Source organism: Mustela nivalis, assembly GCF_964662115.1.
Source record: "Mustela nivalis genome assembly, chromosome: 2".
Classification (NCBI taxonomy): domain Eukaryota; kingdom Metazoa; phylum Chordata; class Mammalia; order Carnivora; family Mustelidae; genus Mustela; species Mustela nivalis.
The window spans coordinates 172,177,039-172,193,832 of NC_139021.1; the positions used below are offsets into that span (position 1 = coordinate 172,177,039).

A 16,794-nucleotide genomic window follows, 5' to 3' on the forward strand; every position below is an offset into this window, starting at 1 on the left:
TAAATGTAATTTTTAATGATAAGGAGGTATTTGCTAAGGAATATGACTTTTTAAAAAAAAAACTTTTTATTTATTAGTTTGACAGATTACAAGTAGGCAGAGAGGCAGGCAGAGAGAGAGAGAGAGAGAGAGAGAGAGAAGGAAACAGGCTCCCGCTGAGCAGGGAGCCCGATGCGGGGCTTGATCCCAGAACCCTGGGACCATTACGTGAGCCGAAGGCAGAGGCTTTAACCCACTGAGCCACCCAGGTGCCCCAGGAATATGACTTTTTATATCTAACTTTCTTTAATACTCCTTTTGCTATTGTTTACAGAAAGTATCACCATGGGTAGGCTTGCGCAAGATCAATATATCCTACTGGGGATGGGAAGACATGTCTCCTTTTACAAACACGACGCTGCAGTGGCTTCCTGGTGAACCGAATGATTCTGGATTCTGTGCATATCTGGAAAAGGCTGCAGTGGCAGGCCTGAAAGCGAATCCTTGTACATCAATGGCAGATGGCCTGGTCTGTGAAAAACCTGTTGGTAAGCAGTAAACTAGTATTTCTTTAAAATAATTACCACGCCTTTCCACTTGCAGTAGTCCATGTGCCTAAGGTAAATTTCACCATCTTTTTATGATGTTGATTCCCTGATAATTTTGGTAAATTTTATCTTTAACTACATTCTCCACTTACTGTTAGTGACCTCACTGTTAACTTGTGAAAATACCAAAATTTTATGGTTTTATACAATTTTTATTTTTTGATTGAGTCTATTCTTAATTTTGTTAATGACTTATACTTTTATAATTACAGTGTTTAGAAGGAAGATTTGTTTTTAAGATTAACAACTAATTTTGAATCATTTTCATCTTATAGATCTCTTTCATTTGGCAAGTAAGAAGAAACATTTCTGTTCTTTTTTTTCCCTAATATGTCATTTTGTGGTGATTGACTTTTATTATTTTTTATATTGGCCATGACATTCAAACCCCAAACCTGTATTAATTGTGTGGTAATTTTTTATTTGGTTTTATTAGCCAGTATAAAATATTAGACATATACATTGTTTTTTTTTAAGTTTTTATTTTAATTTCAGTTAGTTAACATATAGTATAATATTAGTTTCTGGTGTGCAGGACATGTGCCCTCCTTACTCCTATCATCCATTTCAACCACCCACCTCCCCCCACCTCTGCCACCCTCCTCCCTTGTCAGCATCACTTTGTTCTCTATAGTTGAACGTCTGTTTTTTCATTTGTCTCTCTCTTTTTCCTCTTAACTCATTTGTTTTGTTTCCTAAATTCCACATATGAGTAAAATCACATGTGTGTCTTGAAATGGATTTTCGCTAAGTGATAAAGGAATATTGAATTATTTTCTCTTTTTAAACACTTAAAAAAATATACATAATATAAAATTTACCATTTTAACCATTTTTAAATGCAGAGTTCAGTGTTATTGCATGCATCAACATTATTGTGCATAATCAACAGCATGTATCTCCAGAACTTCCTCATCTTCCCAAACTCTATACTCATTAAACAATAACTCTCCAGACCTCTCTCCCCCAGCCCCTGACAAGCACCTTCTAGTTTCTGTGTCTATGAGTTTGACTAATTTATTTACCTCATATAGATGGAATCATAAAGTGCATGAACTTTTATGCCTGGCTTATCTCCCTTAACATAATGTCCTCAAGGTTCATTCATATTGTAACATATGTTAGAATATCCTTCCATTTTTAACATGAATAACTATCCATTGTATGTACATCCAACATTTTGTTTATCCATTCATCCATCAGTGTACACCTGAGTTGCTTTTACTTATTGGCTGTTGTGAATAAGGATGCTATGAACATGGGTTTACAGATATCTTTTCCAGTTCTGGTTTGTATCTTTTGGGTATATAGGCAGAAGAAGGAATTGCTGTATCATATGGCAATTTTATGTTCATGTTTTGAGGAATTGCCTTACTGTTTACCGTACAAGTTGTACCATTTTACATCCCTACCAGCAATGAACAAGTGTTCCAATTTCTTCACATCCTTGCTAGCATTACAAAATTATTTATCTGGGACGCCTGGGTGGCTCAGTGGGTTAAAGCCTCCGCTTTCGGCTCAGGTCATGGTCTCAGGGTCCTGGGATCCAGCCCCGCATTGGGCTCTCTGCTCGGCAGGAGCCTGCTTCCTCCTCTCTCTCTCTCTGCCTGCCTCTCTGCCTACTTGTGATCTCTGTCTGTCAAATAAATTAAAAAATATATATATATATATATATATATATATATATATATTTATCTAAAGGTTATGATATTCTATTTCATGTAAAGATTTTATAGTGTATTGTTTTATTTTTATTGTTTGTTTATCAGAGACATGTTCACTGATAAGCATTTGTTTTGATAAGGTATGGAATGTTTATGGAAAAAATTTTAGTGGGAAAGTAAATAATGAGTGTGTGTGTAGTACTTAGCCAAAAACAGAAAACTAGGTTATGGGCTACATCTCTATGTATAAGTTTTTAAATTATGTAACTTTATGTACTTTGTAAAGGATTAAAATTTTCAAAAGAAGTATGATTTTCAAATTTGATAATAAATTTAAGAAGTATTAACACCTCATCTTCATTTTCATTTATCGTATTATGTAGTTTTTGCTATAATTTTTATTTCAAACTTGGCTTACTTGAAACATTCCCCAAACCTCAAAACAAATGAAACCCATATATCTGTGCTAAAATATAGTTAACAAATAAAATAATTGTATTTGTTGATTTATTCCAGTCAGTCCGAATCAAAATGCAAGGCCGTGCAAAAAGCCGTGCTCTCTACGTACATCCTGCTCCAACTGCACCAGCAATGGCATGGAGTGTATGTGGTGCAGTAGCACGAGGCGCTGCGTTGACTCCAATGCCTACATAATCTCTTTTCCATATGGACAGTGTCTGGAGTGGCAAACGGCCACCTGTTCTCGTAAGTATTTATTTAGAGTGACTTTTCATGTAAAGGCAACACAAATCAATTTTCTGTGATGGAAGGAGGAATTAAACATCTGAAGAAGTTTTTAAAAGTTGGGAAAAAGTTTTTGCTTTTGTTGCAACAAAAAACTGTTGTTTTAAAACCTATTAATGGTATAGGCCCCAGAATTATACTATACCATCATTTTGAATTCTACTAATTATTTTATCCGACATAGGCACACACACACATTTTGCCACATTTGTGCTCTCCCCAACTCTGAGTGTACGTTGCAGAGAGTTTAACACTTCACGAAAGTGCTTATTGCTGCAAAGATCGCATACTGCTTTGTCGTGCTCCTTTAGTGTCCTCTAATCTAGCAGAGTTCCCATGTCTTACACAACTGATATTTTTGAAGAATCTACACCATTTGTTTTTTTACCTGTCCCAATTTGGATTTATCTAATTCTTTCCTCATAATTGGATTCAAATTAAGCATTTGTTGGCCAGATATCAATCCTATCAGTGGTGGTGCATCTACCAGGAAGGCAGGATGCAGTCTTGGAATCACATGGGAGTCCCGGCAGCAGGTCGGTACTGCACTTGCTATCGGTTGTACTTCAGGGCTAGATCTTACCCCTTGCTCAAATTTTTTAAGGACTTGACTGAGTGTATGTATCATACCACTGTGTGGTTATGAGAGTGGCCTTGTAAAGGCAGATTGCATCATGATGCTATTGCCAAGGTAATTGCATAGCACTACTGAGAGCACCTGGTGTCCTTGTAGGAATTTGAAACCACATGCAGCTTTTTTTTTTTTTTTTCCTTTTGGAAAATGTAGAAGCTGCTTTTCTTAGCGAGCTTTGAGCGAGCAGAAAATATGGTTTATCTTTCCACAATCTACCCTCTGACACTGGGTCTTATCAAAAAAATGCCTTTCCAAAAGGGACATGAAGTAATTGGTCTCTTCAGATTTATAATAAGAAGGTAGGAACAATTATTTATTTCCAGTGCTCCCTCACCCGCTTTTCAATGTTGAATTGATTTATTCATGCCACACTAATTGGAGTCTGTCCTTTTTGTGACTGATTCAGACTTTGTGTCCTTTTTGGAGAACATACTCTGCTGGTGCCCAGGGTCGCCATTCCACAACCACAGTTAGCTCTGGAATCACCTTAGATAAAGTTGGAGTTCGGTGTGTATTCGACCAGAAATCCTTTATTTAAACAAAGCAAAACATCTATTCACTTGCTAAATTCAAGCAGATACAGATGAATGAGAGGAATGAGGAATATGAGAGGAATGTTTAGGAAGGTCTCTAAGGCAGAAGGACCAGGAGTCCTTAGGTTTGTTTTATTTTAGTTTTCTTCCCAATACTTTTACTTGCAATAACCTGTGTTTGCAATGAATGAATGCCAGGTCCCAAAGGAACTGCAGTTACAGTGTAGTGAAGGGAGACAAAAGAGCAGCCACTTGAAGCCCCATATGGGTTAAACTCAGGAAGATATTGTAGTTGAAGTGTTCAATGGGATAGAGAAGGGCCAGTTTTAATCTTTCTAAGGGAATACTCCTCAGCGGATCTTGTTATCCCACGTCTAGTTTTTTTCCTCCTAACAATTGCTTTGATAGTTGTTACACACTTGTTATGCCTTCTCTCACCCGATCTTTGCAGCTCTGGTAGGTCCAGTTCAGGTCTTTGCATCAGTCCACTGGCTTCCCTCTGTTCTTTCCCTCTTCCAAGCAGGCACTTGTAGGTTTCCGAGGAGTTTGGGCCATGACACAGCTTGTTCCTGCAACTTTTTAAAGTTTTGTCTGGACTTTCTTATCAGCCCATTGGCTTCCTTACATTCCTTCCATAGGAACAGCTGCCGCTGCTGTAACCGTGATGATGGATGGATAAATATCCTAGCAGCAGCATGCATTGTCCGACCATGCATTCTTCCTTCCATCCTTCCTTGAGCTCTCTTGCTTATACTGTAAGAGAAAGGAAGAGCTGCTTCTTTTAAGAGGAGCTTCCTAAGTCTGAGATACCCTTTGGTGGTGAATCTACTGTTTTGAGGCTTGCGCCCGGGATCTGGTAGCCCACAGACAACATGGCCACCCATGTTCATAAGCTCTTCTTGCTCAGATGAGGATGAATGACCTTGTCATTTTGAGGTAACCAGCTGCTTAAGACAGTGCAGATGGAGACTCACTGGCCTTTACAGAACTTACATCATTCCCAAAGATACCCTCATAGTCTACCAGCCAGCCAAACCTGTGTTTGTTCCATATAGTCACCACTGGTGCATGAAGAGCTGAGATAGAACAGTAAGTGCCACAAGGTAGGCCAGAACTTCTAGGCTGTGGCTGTTGGGTATATTTGTTTCCCCAGGTTCTTGGCATCACGTGGAGAGGTGTTCTTGGCATGGACATAGCTGGGTATATTCGGTGTTGAGCTCCTCGGTGCTGTACTTTTTTAGGAACTTTATTTATTTATTTTTTAAATTAATTTCTTTTCGGCATAACAGGATTCATTGTTTATGCACCATACCCAGTGTTCTATGCCATACGTGCCCTCCATAATACCCACTACCTGGCTCCCCCAAGCTCCCACCCTCCACCCCTTCAAAACCCTCAGATTGTTTATCAGAGTCCATAGTCTCTCATGGTTCATCTCCCCTTCCAATTTTCCTCAACTCCCTTCTCCTCTCCATCTCCCTTTTTTTAAAAATAGGGAATGAGGACGGGCCTCATTCAGCACATGGCACTGGGGTTGTTGCAGGCATAAAAGGGTCTTACTCCCGCAGAAAATGTCTTATTAGGAGTCAGCTGCCCAGGGGAGCTGCATCCAGTGATGCAGTCTTAGGGGGAACTGACAGCACCCAGGCTCTCTTGCCTTCATAATCATGTTTGTCTTTCCACAAACTTTAATGTTTGATGAAAGAAATCAGACACAAAAGTTTATATACAGAATGGCTCCATTTAGATAAAGTTCAAAAATAGGCAAAACTAAGCTCTCTTGTTTAGGAATGAATATGTAGGTGGTAAAACTGTAGAGTAAGGCAAAAAATTAATGTAAATGACAGATAGTGGATGCTGCTGGGAGAAGACTAGGGTGTTGGCTAGGACAGGGGTGCAAGGGAGGCAGTGGGCCACCTCCAGGCTGAGTGCAGGCACAGAGTATTTCTGTACAATAATTGATTAATCTCACATTTCTCTATGGGCTTCTCTGTGTGTGTTATAGAATAAAAGGATAAAGGGTAACGAAAAAGGAGCTTGTAAACTTTCCAAGGTCTTACATGCTTAAGAACTTCCTAAAAATTAAAATCTAAGTCGTCTTCACTACTTACAAATCTTTCTTGTATTCCATCTCTTCCGTCTCATTTATTAACCTTTTGGAGAATAGTCTTCAGTAATTCATTCAAATAAATTTATGGATAATAATCTTTTTGAATTTTTGTATGTCTAAAGTGTATTTTTTTATGTTGACTTGAATGATTAAGTGGCTGGATGTGGGAGTTCTAGGTTATTCTATCCTTAGACCTTATAGTGTTTGGTGTTGTGAGTGAGAATTTTCCTGTGAATTTGACTTTCATTCCTTTGTGGGGCATCTTTTTAAAAAAATTCTTCAAGAAATGAAGGATTGTAATTTTTTTCTCTTAATCCCTGGGATTCCAAATTCTGTAATTCATTTCAATTTCCAGTAATTGAGTTAAATTTTAAAAATGGATTCTCATTTGCTCTTTGAATCTGAAGAGTAGTGTCTTTCTTTACCGCTAAAAATGGTCTTTAATACTTACATTGTTTTCTTCTATTTATTCTTTTTTAGAAATCTTCTATTTATTCTTCCTTAGAAATCTTAAAATAGTGGTTGGAATTTCTTTTTATTATTATTATTATTATTTTAGTCACCATATAGTACAGCATTAATTTTTGATGTAGTGTTCCATGATTTATTGTTTGCATATAACACCCAGTGCTCCATGCAATCTGTGCCCTCTTTAATAATTACCAATATGTCTTGAATTCACTTGAATTTTCCATCTCTTAGTTATAATTCAGATGTTTTTTCTTCTTTATGGTTGTTTATTTGGGGATTTTTATCTCTTTTAAAACAATGTTTTTGAGAACCTTGTATTTCCACCATAAAAAGTCTAACTGAATTTTTTGAGAAGGCATATGAAACATGATTAAACACCAGTATGAAGTGTATCTTCTTCACTGGTGAACTAAATTGTGACACATACTGCTGGGAGGGCTGTCCGCTAGAGGTGTGTATATCAGTTGTTAAGTTCTGCCTTTATGTCTTCTGTTTTTGACTCTTCTTTTTTTGTTTTCTTGATTTTGATTTCTTGAGAGTTTTGTGTTCTACTTCAACCATTTTTTTCTTGGGCAGTTAGTCTGCTGCATTTTTCTTTTCTGTAAGTCTTTTCTTTCACTGTTTGTGTCTGTTGTCATATTTACCTTCTTGGTGGCTATCTACAGTTCATTTGTGCTGATGATGTCCAATTATTTTTGTTCCACATCCTTTTAAATTATATGCCCTTCCCTTTGCATCCTTGTAGGGAAGAGGGCTACTGAACTTCTCTTTAAGGAGATTTTGTATTTTCTGGAAGTAAATACAAGTAAACCTGGTGGTGATCTACTCCTTGTGAGAAATAAACTCCTTCTCTATTATGTCATTCTTCCCTGCTTTTAACCAAAAGGCTTTTTTTTTTTTTTAAAGATTTATTTATTTATTTATTTATTGGACAGAGAGATCACAAGTAGACAGAGAGGCAGGCAGAGAGAGAGAGAGAGAGAGAAGCAGACTCCCTGCTGAGCAGAGAGCCCGACGCGGGACTCGATCCCAGGACCCTGAGATCATGACCTGAGCCGAAGGCAGCGGCTTAACCCACTGAGCCACCCAGGCGCCCCTAACCAAAAGGCTTTTAATGAGCAATAAGGAAATGCTAGGAAATAAAATAAGGACTAGGAACAAAGGTGGCATCCTTTATCAAAATCTGAGTGCAGCGGTGCCTGGGTGGCTTAGGCGTTGGGCGTCAGCCTTCGGCCGAGGTCGTGATCCCAAAGTCCTAGATTCAAGCCCCCATCGGGCTCCCTGCTCGGTGGGAATCCTGCTTGTCCCTCTCCCACTACCCCTGCTTGTTTTCCCTCTCTTGCTGTCTCTCTGTTAAATAAATAAAATCTTAAAAAAATAAATCTGAGTGCAAAACATAGCTGAATATTATTGTTTCAAAGACATCAGCTTTTGGGCAATGTTTTTATCATACTTTTGCTTTTAACTTTATATCTTGTTATCTTGTTAACATTAAATATTAACAATGGATTTACATGATCATTTCTACTACACGTATCTGGTCTTTCACTAAACATTTAACAGTAGTAAGTCTTTAAAAACATTCTTAGAGTTATAAATAAAATTGTGTTAGAAATGGTATATATTTTATGTTGCTTTTGTAAAGTTGTTCAGGGATCATTTGAGGTTTCCTAGTAAATGGAACTTGAAGGAAATTTTTCTTTGCTAATGAGAAACGAATATGGATTTTATAGTATTTGCCAGTGTTTTTTTTTTGTTGTGCTATTGTGATATTAGTACTTAAAATTTACAAATTGAAGAAAAGAAATGTATCTTAAGACAACTTTTGCCTAATGTTTTCTGAGAAAGCTTTGTTAATAACTGCAATTATTAATAATTGAGATATTTTATTTAAAATATTGGTTATTCTCTTTGTGAAGATGATCTTCAAAAGGATAATATAATGCAGTAATAGGCTTAGTTCTTAATATGTAAAAGTTCAAATAAAAATGTAATTAAATTGATAACAGTGAAAATGAAAAAATAGGAAACATGAGAATATAGTACACTGTTACAAATCTGTATTTCTTTCGGTATTTTACAAGTTTATGTACATGCTCAATTTAAACATTTTTTTCTCGGCAGTTAGGGAAGGTAGTCTTTTAAAAATTGATTAAAATTTATTTTTTAGAGTAGTTTTAGGTTCACGGCAATTTTGAGAGGAAGGTGCAGAGAATTCCTTTATGTCCTCTGCCCCCACACATGCACAACTTCCCTGCGGTCAACATCCCACACCAGAATGGTTCCTTTGCTACAGCTGATCAATCTACACTGACACATCATTATTGCCCAAAGTCTGTCGTCCAAAATCCTCTGACCTCCACCTGTTCATCCCTCTTTCTCTCCTAACTCCTGGAAATCACCAATATTTTTACTGTCTGCATAGTTTTGTCTTTTCCACAATGTCATATCATTTGTATGTAGCTTCTCAGATTGGTTTTAAGTCTCTCCATGTCTTTTCTGGCTTGGTAGCTTAATTTGTTTTTAGAGCTGAATAATATTCCATTGTCTTTTACCACAATTTATCTGTTCAGGTATTAAAGTCTTGTTGCTTTTGGCAAGTTTTGACAATTATGAATAAAGCTGCAGTAAACATCTATGTGCAGGTTTCTTATTTTCTTTTTTTTTTTTTTAAAGGTTTTTATTTATTTGAGAGAGAGAGAGAGAGAGAGAGAGAGAATATGTGAAGGGGGAGGGTCAGAGGGAGAAGCAGACTCCCCGCCAAGCAGGGAGCTCAATGCAGGACTAGATCCAGGGACTCCAGGATCATAACCTGAGCGGAAGGTAGTTTCTTAACTAACTGAACCACCCAGGCGCCCCAGGTCTCTGTATGGACATAAATTTTCAGTTCATTTGTATAAATATCATGGAGTGTTTTTGCTAGAATGTATGGTAAAAGTATGTTTAGTTTTGTAAGAAACCACTAAACTGTCTTTCAGAGTGGCTGTATTTTGCATTCCACCAGCAATGAATGATTTGTTACTTTGCATTCTATATACTCACCAGCATTTGGTGTTGTCAGTGTTTTGGATTTGGACCATTTTAATAGGAGTATATTACTGTTTTTAGTTTGAAGTTCTCTAGTGACATATGATGTGGAGAATCTTTTCATACTTGCTTCTGTATACCTTCTTTGGTGAGCTATCTGCTTAGGTCTTTTGCCCATTTTTAAAATTGAGTTGTTTGTTTTCTTATTATTGAGTTTTAAGAGTTCCTCATGTATTTTAGGTAAGAGTCCTTTATCAGGTGTGTCTTTTTGAAATATTTCCTTACAGCTATGGCTTGTATTTTCATTCTCTTGACAGTGTCTTTATAGAGCAGAAATTTAAAATTTGAATTTAAATTTTAATGAAGTTTAGTTTATCAATTTTTTTTCTTTCATGGATTGTGCCTTTGGTGTCATAACTAAAACACCATCACCAAACTCAAGGTCATCTAGATCTTATATGCTATCTTCTGGGAGTTTTATAGTTTTGCTTACAATGCTCATCTGTTCACGCATGTTACCATTAGAACTTTTAGCATATTAATCATAGTTGTTTTAAATTCTGGTCTGATAATTCTGACTTTCCTGCAGTGTCTGGTCTGATGCTTGCTCTATCTTTTCACATTGTGTTTTTTGCCTTTTGGTATGCCTTGTAATTTTTTTCTTGGTAGTCAGATATGATTTACAGGTAAAAGAGACCGCTGTAAGTGGGCTTTTAGTACTGTGGTGGTAGGTTGTGGAAAGGGCAGAAGCCTTCTATAACTGACTAAGTCTTTCTGTGGGCTTGTGCTTCATGCTGTGAACTTCCCTAGTGCTTCTCAGTTTCTTTCCCCTCTCTCGGGTTGCACAGGATGGCTGGCTGGATCTGTGCCTTTCTTTCCTCACACAGAAGGCCCAAGCAGGCTAGAGTTGGGTATTTCCCAACAGTTCAGGGGGGCTCCAATAAAACCCCAGCAGTTTGGGCTCTGTTCAGTAGTTTTTCCTGGCCTTATTAAAAAGAACGGAATGCTCTGACATGTTTCAGGATGTTTCCTTTTTGTCTTCCCCTGCTGGAAGCACAAGAAGATTTGTCTTTGATGTTCACTGTGAGGACTTTGTAGAGCTCCTGGAGGTTAAAGGAAAAAAAAAGTGTGGGAGTGCTCCTGTGACTGGGTCCTTCTGGAAATTTTAACTCTCAGTGTTGTCCACACTGAGCTTCCAGCAATCGATCAGCTGTAAGAGGCCTTTGGATCATGGTTTCTTCCCCACATACTGGCTCCTGCAGAGGTTTCAAATGTGGTATACTATGATTCTCTGCATACTCCTGTCTGTCTTTCCAGTCTTGCATGCAGTGATTTGCTCTGTGACCTCACGTCTCTGACAGATCTAAGAAGAGTTGTTGATTTTTCATTTTGTGCTGCTTCTTACTTTTTGTTAGGATGAAGTGGTAACTTCTGAATGCCTAGCATGCTGGATCAGAAACCAGAAGTCTCCAGTAATCATCTGATGACAGAATTTCTTACAGATTGATTTCTCAACTTCTTACACATTTCAAAAAACCATATTGGATGTTTAACAACTTAATTTTTCAAAAAGCCAAAAATAAATAAAATGAAAATGATTGCTCTAATTATTTATCGTTTATACATAGTCTCTTTGCTATTCATAACTTAGGAAAAATAGCATAGGCTACCAAAGCTTCCCTGTATTATTGTCTAAAAAACGTTAGACTCTGTCAGGTTTTGAATCAATATTAAATACTAAAGAATGAAATTTCTGTTAATCTTTAAGCAGTGCCTGTTGCTTTTTACTCTTGAGCAAAAGGGAAACCAACATTACCTTATGTAATAGTTTCATATGTAAAATAAAATCTGAGAATAAAATGTTGCTCTGAACTTGATATTTTGTAACTTGTTATTAAAGCCTAAAATCAAATAGATAAACAGAACTAGAAGATTGACAGTTTGTCATTCAGCAGTGCAAGAAACCCAGCATTCTTTCATCTAAGATTTTCCTAGTTTGGAAAGTATTAGTAGGAATTCTATACTTGAGAAGAGTTTAGATTTACTTTGCATGTAATGCTTGTTCAAGACTTTTTTTTTTTTTTTAATTTATGTCCTTAAAAAGATAGTCCTAAAATAAAATTTACTTTCCTAGGAGATATTCATAGACTCGTAAATATAAAACTAGATTTAATCTGGGGGGGTCTAGTAAAAATCTACTTCAGATCATCACACAGTACACATGGGGCTAATCTCTCTCAGGATGGGCAGGCAGCAGTTCCACTGGACGTCCAAGGCAGTGCAGAGTTTTTCTTTGGAGGCCCTCACTAGGCCCAAGACCAGCTAACATGGCTTTACACATGGACAAGGGTAAATGAGATCTGTAGGCCCCTGAAGCAGCTTCCAAAATGTCCTAAAAACAGGTAAAAAAATTCTCAGCAACCTTGAAATGCTGACTTCATTTTTCTCTATGTCATAGTTATCACACTCTTTTCACCTTTAAGTCTCCTCTGTGCCCATGATGTATATTTTATTTGGTTTAAGTAATTGCTGTCTCTTAGATATTATTACAGAAAAATGTTTACATCAACTATAGACAACTTTTCCAGGCTTTTTTTAGACCGTATTTATTTTTCCATTACCTTATAATTCCATTTGAATATAAAGTCATATAACATATTTTGTTACTGTTCCTGTCATGCAGCTCAAAATTGTTCTGGATTGAGAACCTGTGGGCATTGTTTGGAACAGCCTGGGTGTGGCTGGTGCAATGATCCTAGTAATACAGGAAGAGGACACTGCATTGAAGGATCTTCACGGGGACCAATGAAGCTTGTTGGGATGCACAATAATGAGATGATTCTCGACACCAGTCTTTGTCCTAAAGAAAAAAACTATGAGTGGTCATTTATCCAGTGTCCAGGTAATAAAAATGTGATGAAATTAATTACAGTTTGGAAACCAAGAATGACTTGTTCTTTCTTATAATCAACATTCAGGAAAACAATGAGACTCAAATTTCACAGATGAAAAAATATTCTTCCCTATATTCATCTCTATCATGCAGATGGCATTCTGTTTGGAATCATTAAATAGGCTCACCAAATGCATGGTATACAGTTGTTATATTTGGCTTTATATGAATTTCTAAGAGGGGAAATAATGGGTTCATGCCAATTTTCTATCTTGTACTATAGTCTTTTATGTGCACAGTATAATAATAACTTAAAATTCAAGGCAATTCAGAAGATCCAGTCAACTTCATGCTAATTGTGGGAATATTTTAAATGATATTTGTGATGGAATCAACAGGCCTCATTTTAAATATCATTCAATTTTGAAAGTCATTAGTTTTCAGGGTTTTTTTAAAATATAGGAAGTCAGTTCTTATACTGAAGAAAGCCAATCTCCTAGAAAAATTAACTTACTCAGTATATTTTTATTGCGTGCCTACTATGTGCCAAAGAGTGTTTGAAGTGTTAGAGACATAACAATTAACAAATGAGAGTAAAATCACTGCTCTCGTGGAACCTGTATTCTAACTGAAATTAACAAAATTAATTACACACATAAGAAGTTACATGCTGTTAAATTGCTGTTAAATAAATGAAGTAAGGAAGGGGGATAAGGCCTGCAGTTTTAAAAGGGTAGTGAGATAAGAGCTCACTGAGACATAGCAATAAACAATTCATGTAGTTGAGGGAGTGAGTGAGTCATAGGGATATCTGGGAAAGTGTTCTAGAGCAGGTAATAGTCTGACACAAGGGCTTGGATGAAAGAGTTTATTAAGGAGGTGAATCCGGGAGGCACAATTGAGGAAACAGTTTTGGAGAAGGGAGAAAAACCAAAAATATTAAGCTGGGTGCTGTACTTAGAAATGTGGCCTCACACCCACTAGGGACCTAGCAGAGCCGTGTAGAATGCTTCTCAGAGTTAACCCACTGACGAAATGGGAAGGTAGAGCACTTATCTATGGATTCTCATTAGTTGAGTGATATCTTTGGAGGTATGGTACTTCTAAGCTGTGCCAGCATGTCTGATCAATAGTTTGCCCTGGCACTAATGAAAATTCTGAGGTTGAAAAGTAGAGAGACACTGCAGAACTTTCATTAGGTGAGTCACCAACAGTGTGCTGTCCTGAAACCAGATGGATTGTGGGAATGTGGCACAGAGTGCAATGAAACCTGCTACATAAAATTTGAAGTATATGAAAAGCAAAAATGAAAAAAAACAATTGGTTTGTACAAGATGATTGAATTTAAAATTTTTTTTGCTTAGTGAAAGAAACCAGACCCAAAGGCTACATGTAGTATTATTTCATTTATAAAATGATCTGGAACAGGCAGAATTGTGGGGATGGAAAACAGATCAGTTATTTGCCAGGAGTAGCAAAGGTAGGGATTTATTTCAAGGGGGGCCTCACAAGGGAATTTTTTGTGTTATAGAACTGGTCTTTATGGTACTGTGTTAGGTTGATATATGACTCCATACATTTGTCAAAACCCATGTTGTTTACCACAAAGAACCAACTTTCCTGAATGCAAATTAAAAGGAAAAGTCAACTAGAATACCAGGGGATCCCAGGATGTAAAGTAAACTGTGACAAGTAAATTTAACTATATTACAAATGCCATAATGTAATATATACAAGTAATAAATGTAAGAAAAAGAAAAAAAAAAGAGCTGACCTAAGTAACTTTGGCAAACAATTTGATTTGATACTGTCAAGCTAAGGAAAAAGAAAACTATATATAAGATTGTATTCTGGTTAGTAAATTTGTGTATCACATGGTATAAGTTAACATTTCTAACAATACTTTATGCATTTACTAGGTTTGGACAAATAAATTGTGTTTAATTTAAGCTAGGTTTTCCCTTGTTAGAAAAAGAAGTTAAAAATAAGCAAGGACTGAAGACTACAAACAACCCTGTGGTGTTGGATTAGGGTCTGAGATAATAATGTGAATTCATGTTTATTCTAACATATATATACCAAAAAGTGAATATAGGTATGTATGTATACATAGGTTAGTATTATGCAGTGTTATTTCCTAGTTCTGTTGTCAAGAGGGTCTAGAAGTCATGACATGCCAGTAGGAATGAACATATCTAGTGCCTGCATCTTGGTTTCTAAATACTGTTTTCCAGTGAAAGGAACCATGGCACTGTAGAGAAATGGCTAAGTCTAGCACTGGGACAGGGAGAAAACACGATGAGCCCGGAGCATTGTTTGGTGACAGAAAGTAAAAAAGAACTTTAAAAAAAGAGAGGATGGGATCGTGATTATCCCACAGGAACACAGCACCAACCTAAATGAGCTCTCCGTGGATGAAATATGAGCAAAAGATAATGATCGTATTGTATTATAACTCAAAAACCTAAATCCTGATTCTGTATTGATTTAATGATATAATAAATAAAGAAACGGTGTGAATGAACAAGAATTCCTTATAGAAAAATTCTAAATAATAAATGTAGAAGGAATGAGGGGAATAAAAACATCACTCAGCACCCCCCCAGTATTAAATGCTATAAGAATAATCCACTTAATATAGAAATTGAGGAATGAAATTTTAAGGAGAAACGGGGTGCTTGTGTAGCTTTAAGGCTTCTGGTCAGTAATCACTTCTTTTCTCTTTTTCAATGTTTGAAGTTTTTATTTAAATTCTAGTTATCTAACATAAATTGTAATACTTGTTTTGGGAACAGAATTTAGTGATTCTTCACCAACACACAACACCCAGTGCTCATCACAAATGCCCTCCTTTATGCCCATCACCCATTTAGCCCGTTTCCCCTGCCCACTTCTCTCCAGCAACCCCCAGTTTGTTCTCTGTAGTTAAGAGTTTCTTTTATGGTTTGCCCTCCCCCCCTGCCCTTTTTCCTTCTCATATATTTATCTGTTTTATTTCTTAAATTCCACATATGAGTGAAGTCATATGGTATTTGTCTTTCTCTGGCTGACTTATTTCACTTAGCTTAATACACTTTGGATCCATCCACATTGTTGCAAATGGCAAGATTTCATTCTTTTTGATGGCTGAGTAATATTTCTCTCTCTCTGTGTGTGTCTCTTTGTTTTGGTTTTAAGTTTGATAAGTTCTTTATAAATTTTGGATACTAACACTTTATCAAATGTCATTTGGAAATATCTTTCTCCATTCCAAAGGTTGCCTTTTAGTTTTGTTGATTGTTTCTTTTGCTGTGCAGAAGTTTTTTTTTTTAAGATTTTATTTATTTATTTGTCAGAGAGAGAGGAGTGAGAGTGAGCACAAGCAGACAAAGTGGCAGGCAGAGGCAGAGGGAGAAGCAAGCTCCCTGCCCAGCAAGGAGCCCGACGTGGGACTCGATCCCAGGACCCTGGGATCATGACCTGAGCTAAAGGCAGCTGCTTAACCAACTGAGCCACCCAGGCATCCCTGTGCAGAAGTTTTTATCTTGAAGTCCCATTAGTTCATTTTGCTTTTGTTTCCCTTGCCTGTGGAGATGTATCTAGTAAGAAGTTGCTATAGCTGATGTCAAATAGATTACTGCCTGTGTTCTCCTCTATAATTCTGATGGTTTCCTGTCTCACATTTAGGTCTGTCATCCATTTTGAATTTATTTTTGTGTGTGCCAAGAGAAAGTGGTCTAGTTCCATTTTTCTGAATGTTGCTGTCCAGTTTCCCCACACCATTTTTTGAAGAGGCTTTCTCTTTTCTATTGGGTATTCTTCCCAGCTTTGTTGAAAATTAGTTGACCATATACTTGTGGGTTCATTTCTGGGTTTTCTAGTCTGTTTCATTGATCTAAGTGTCTATTTCTCTGCCAGTACCATACTGTCTTTATCACTATAGCTTTGTAATGTACCTTGAAGTCTGAAGCTGTGATGCCTCCAGCTTTGGTTTTCTTTTTCAAGATTGCTTTGGCTATTTGGGGTCTTTTGTGATTCCATACTCATTTTAGGATTGTTTATTGTAGTTCTGTGAAAAATGCTATTGATATTTTGATATGGATTGCATTAAATGTATACATTGCTTTGGGAAGATTAGAAATTTTAATAATA

General features: G+C 36.8%; 1 protein-coding gene across 3 annotated transcripts in view; it reads left to right on the forward strand.

The window, feature by feature from the left end:
• The window catches only part of ATRNL1 (attractin like 1), an 815,229-nt gene that overhangs the window by 181,633 nt on the left and 616,802 nt on the right, over positions 1-16,794 (forward strand). For all 3 annotated transcript variants that reach the window (XM_082721458.1, XM_082721457.1, XM_082721456.1), the window contains exons 16-18: positions 314-527; positions 2,768-2,956; positions 12,454-12,672. In XM_082721458.1, coding sequence (XP_082577584.1) covers positions 314-527; positions 2,768-2,956; positions 12,454-12,672 — 622 coding nt within the window. The remainder of the gene's footprint in view (positions 1-313; positions 528-2,767; positions 2,957-12,453; positions 12,673-16,794) is intronic.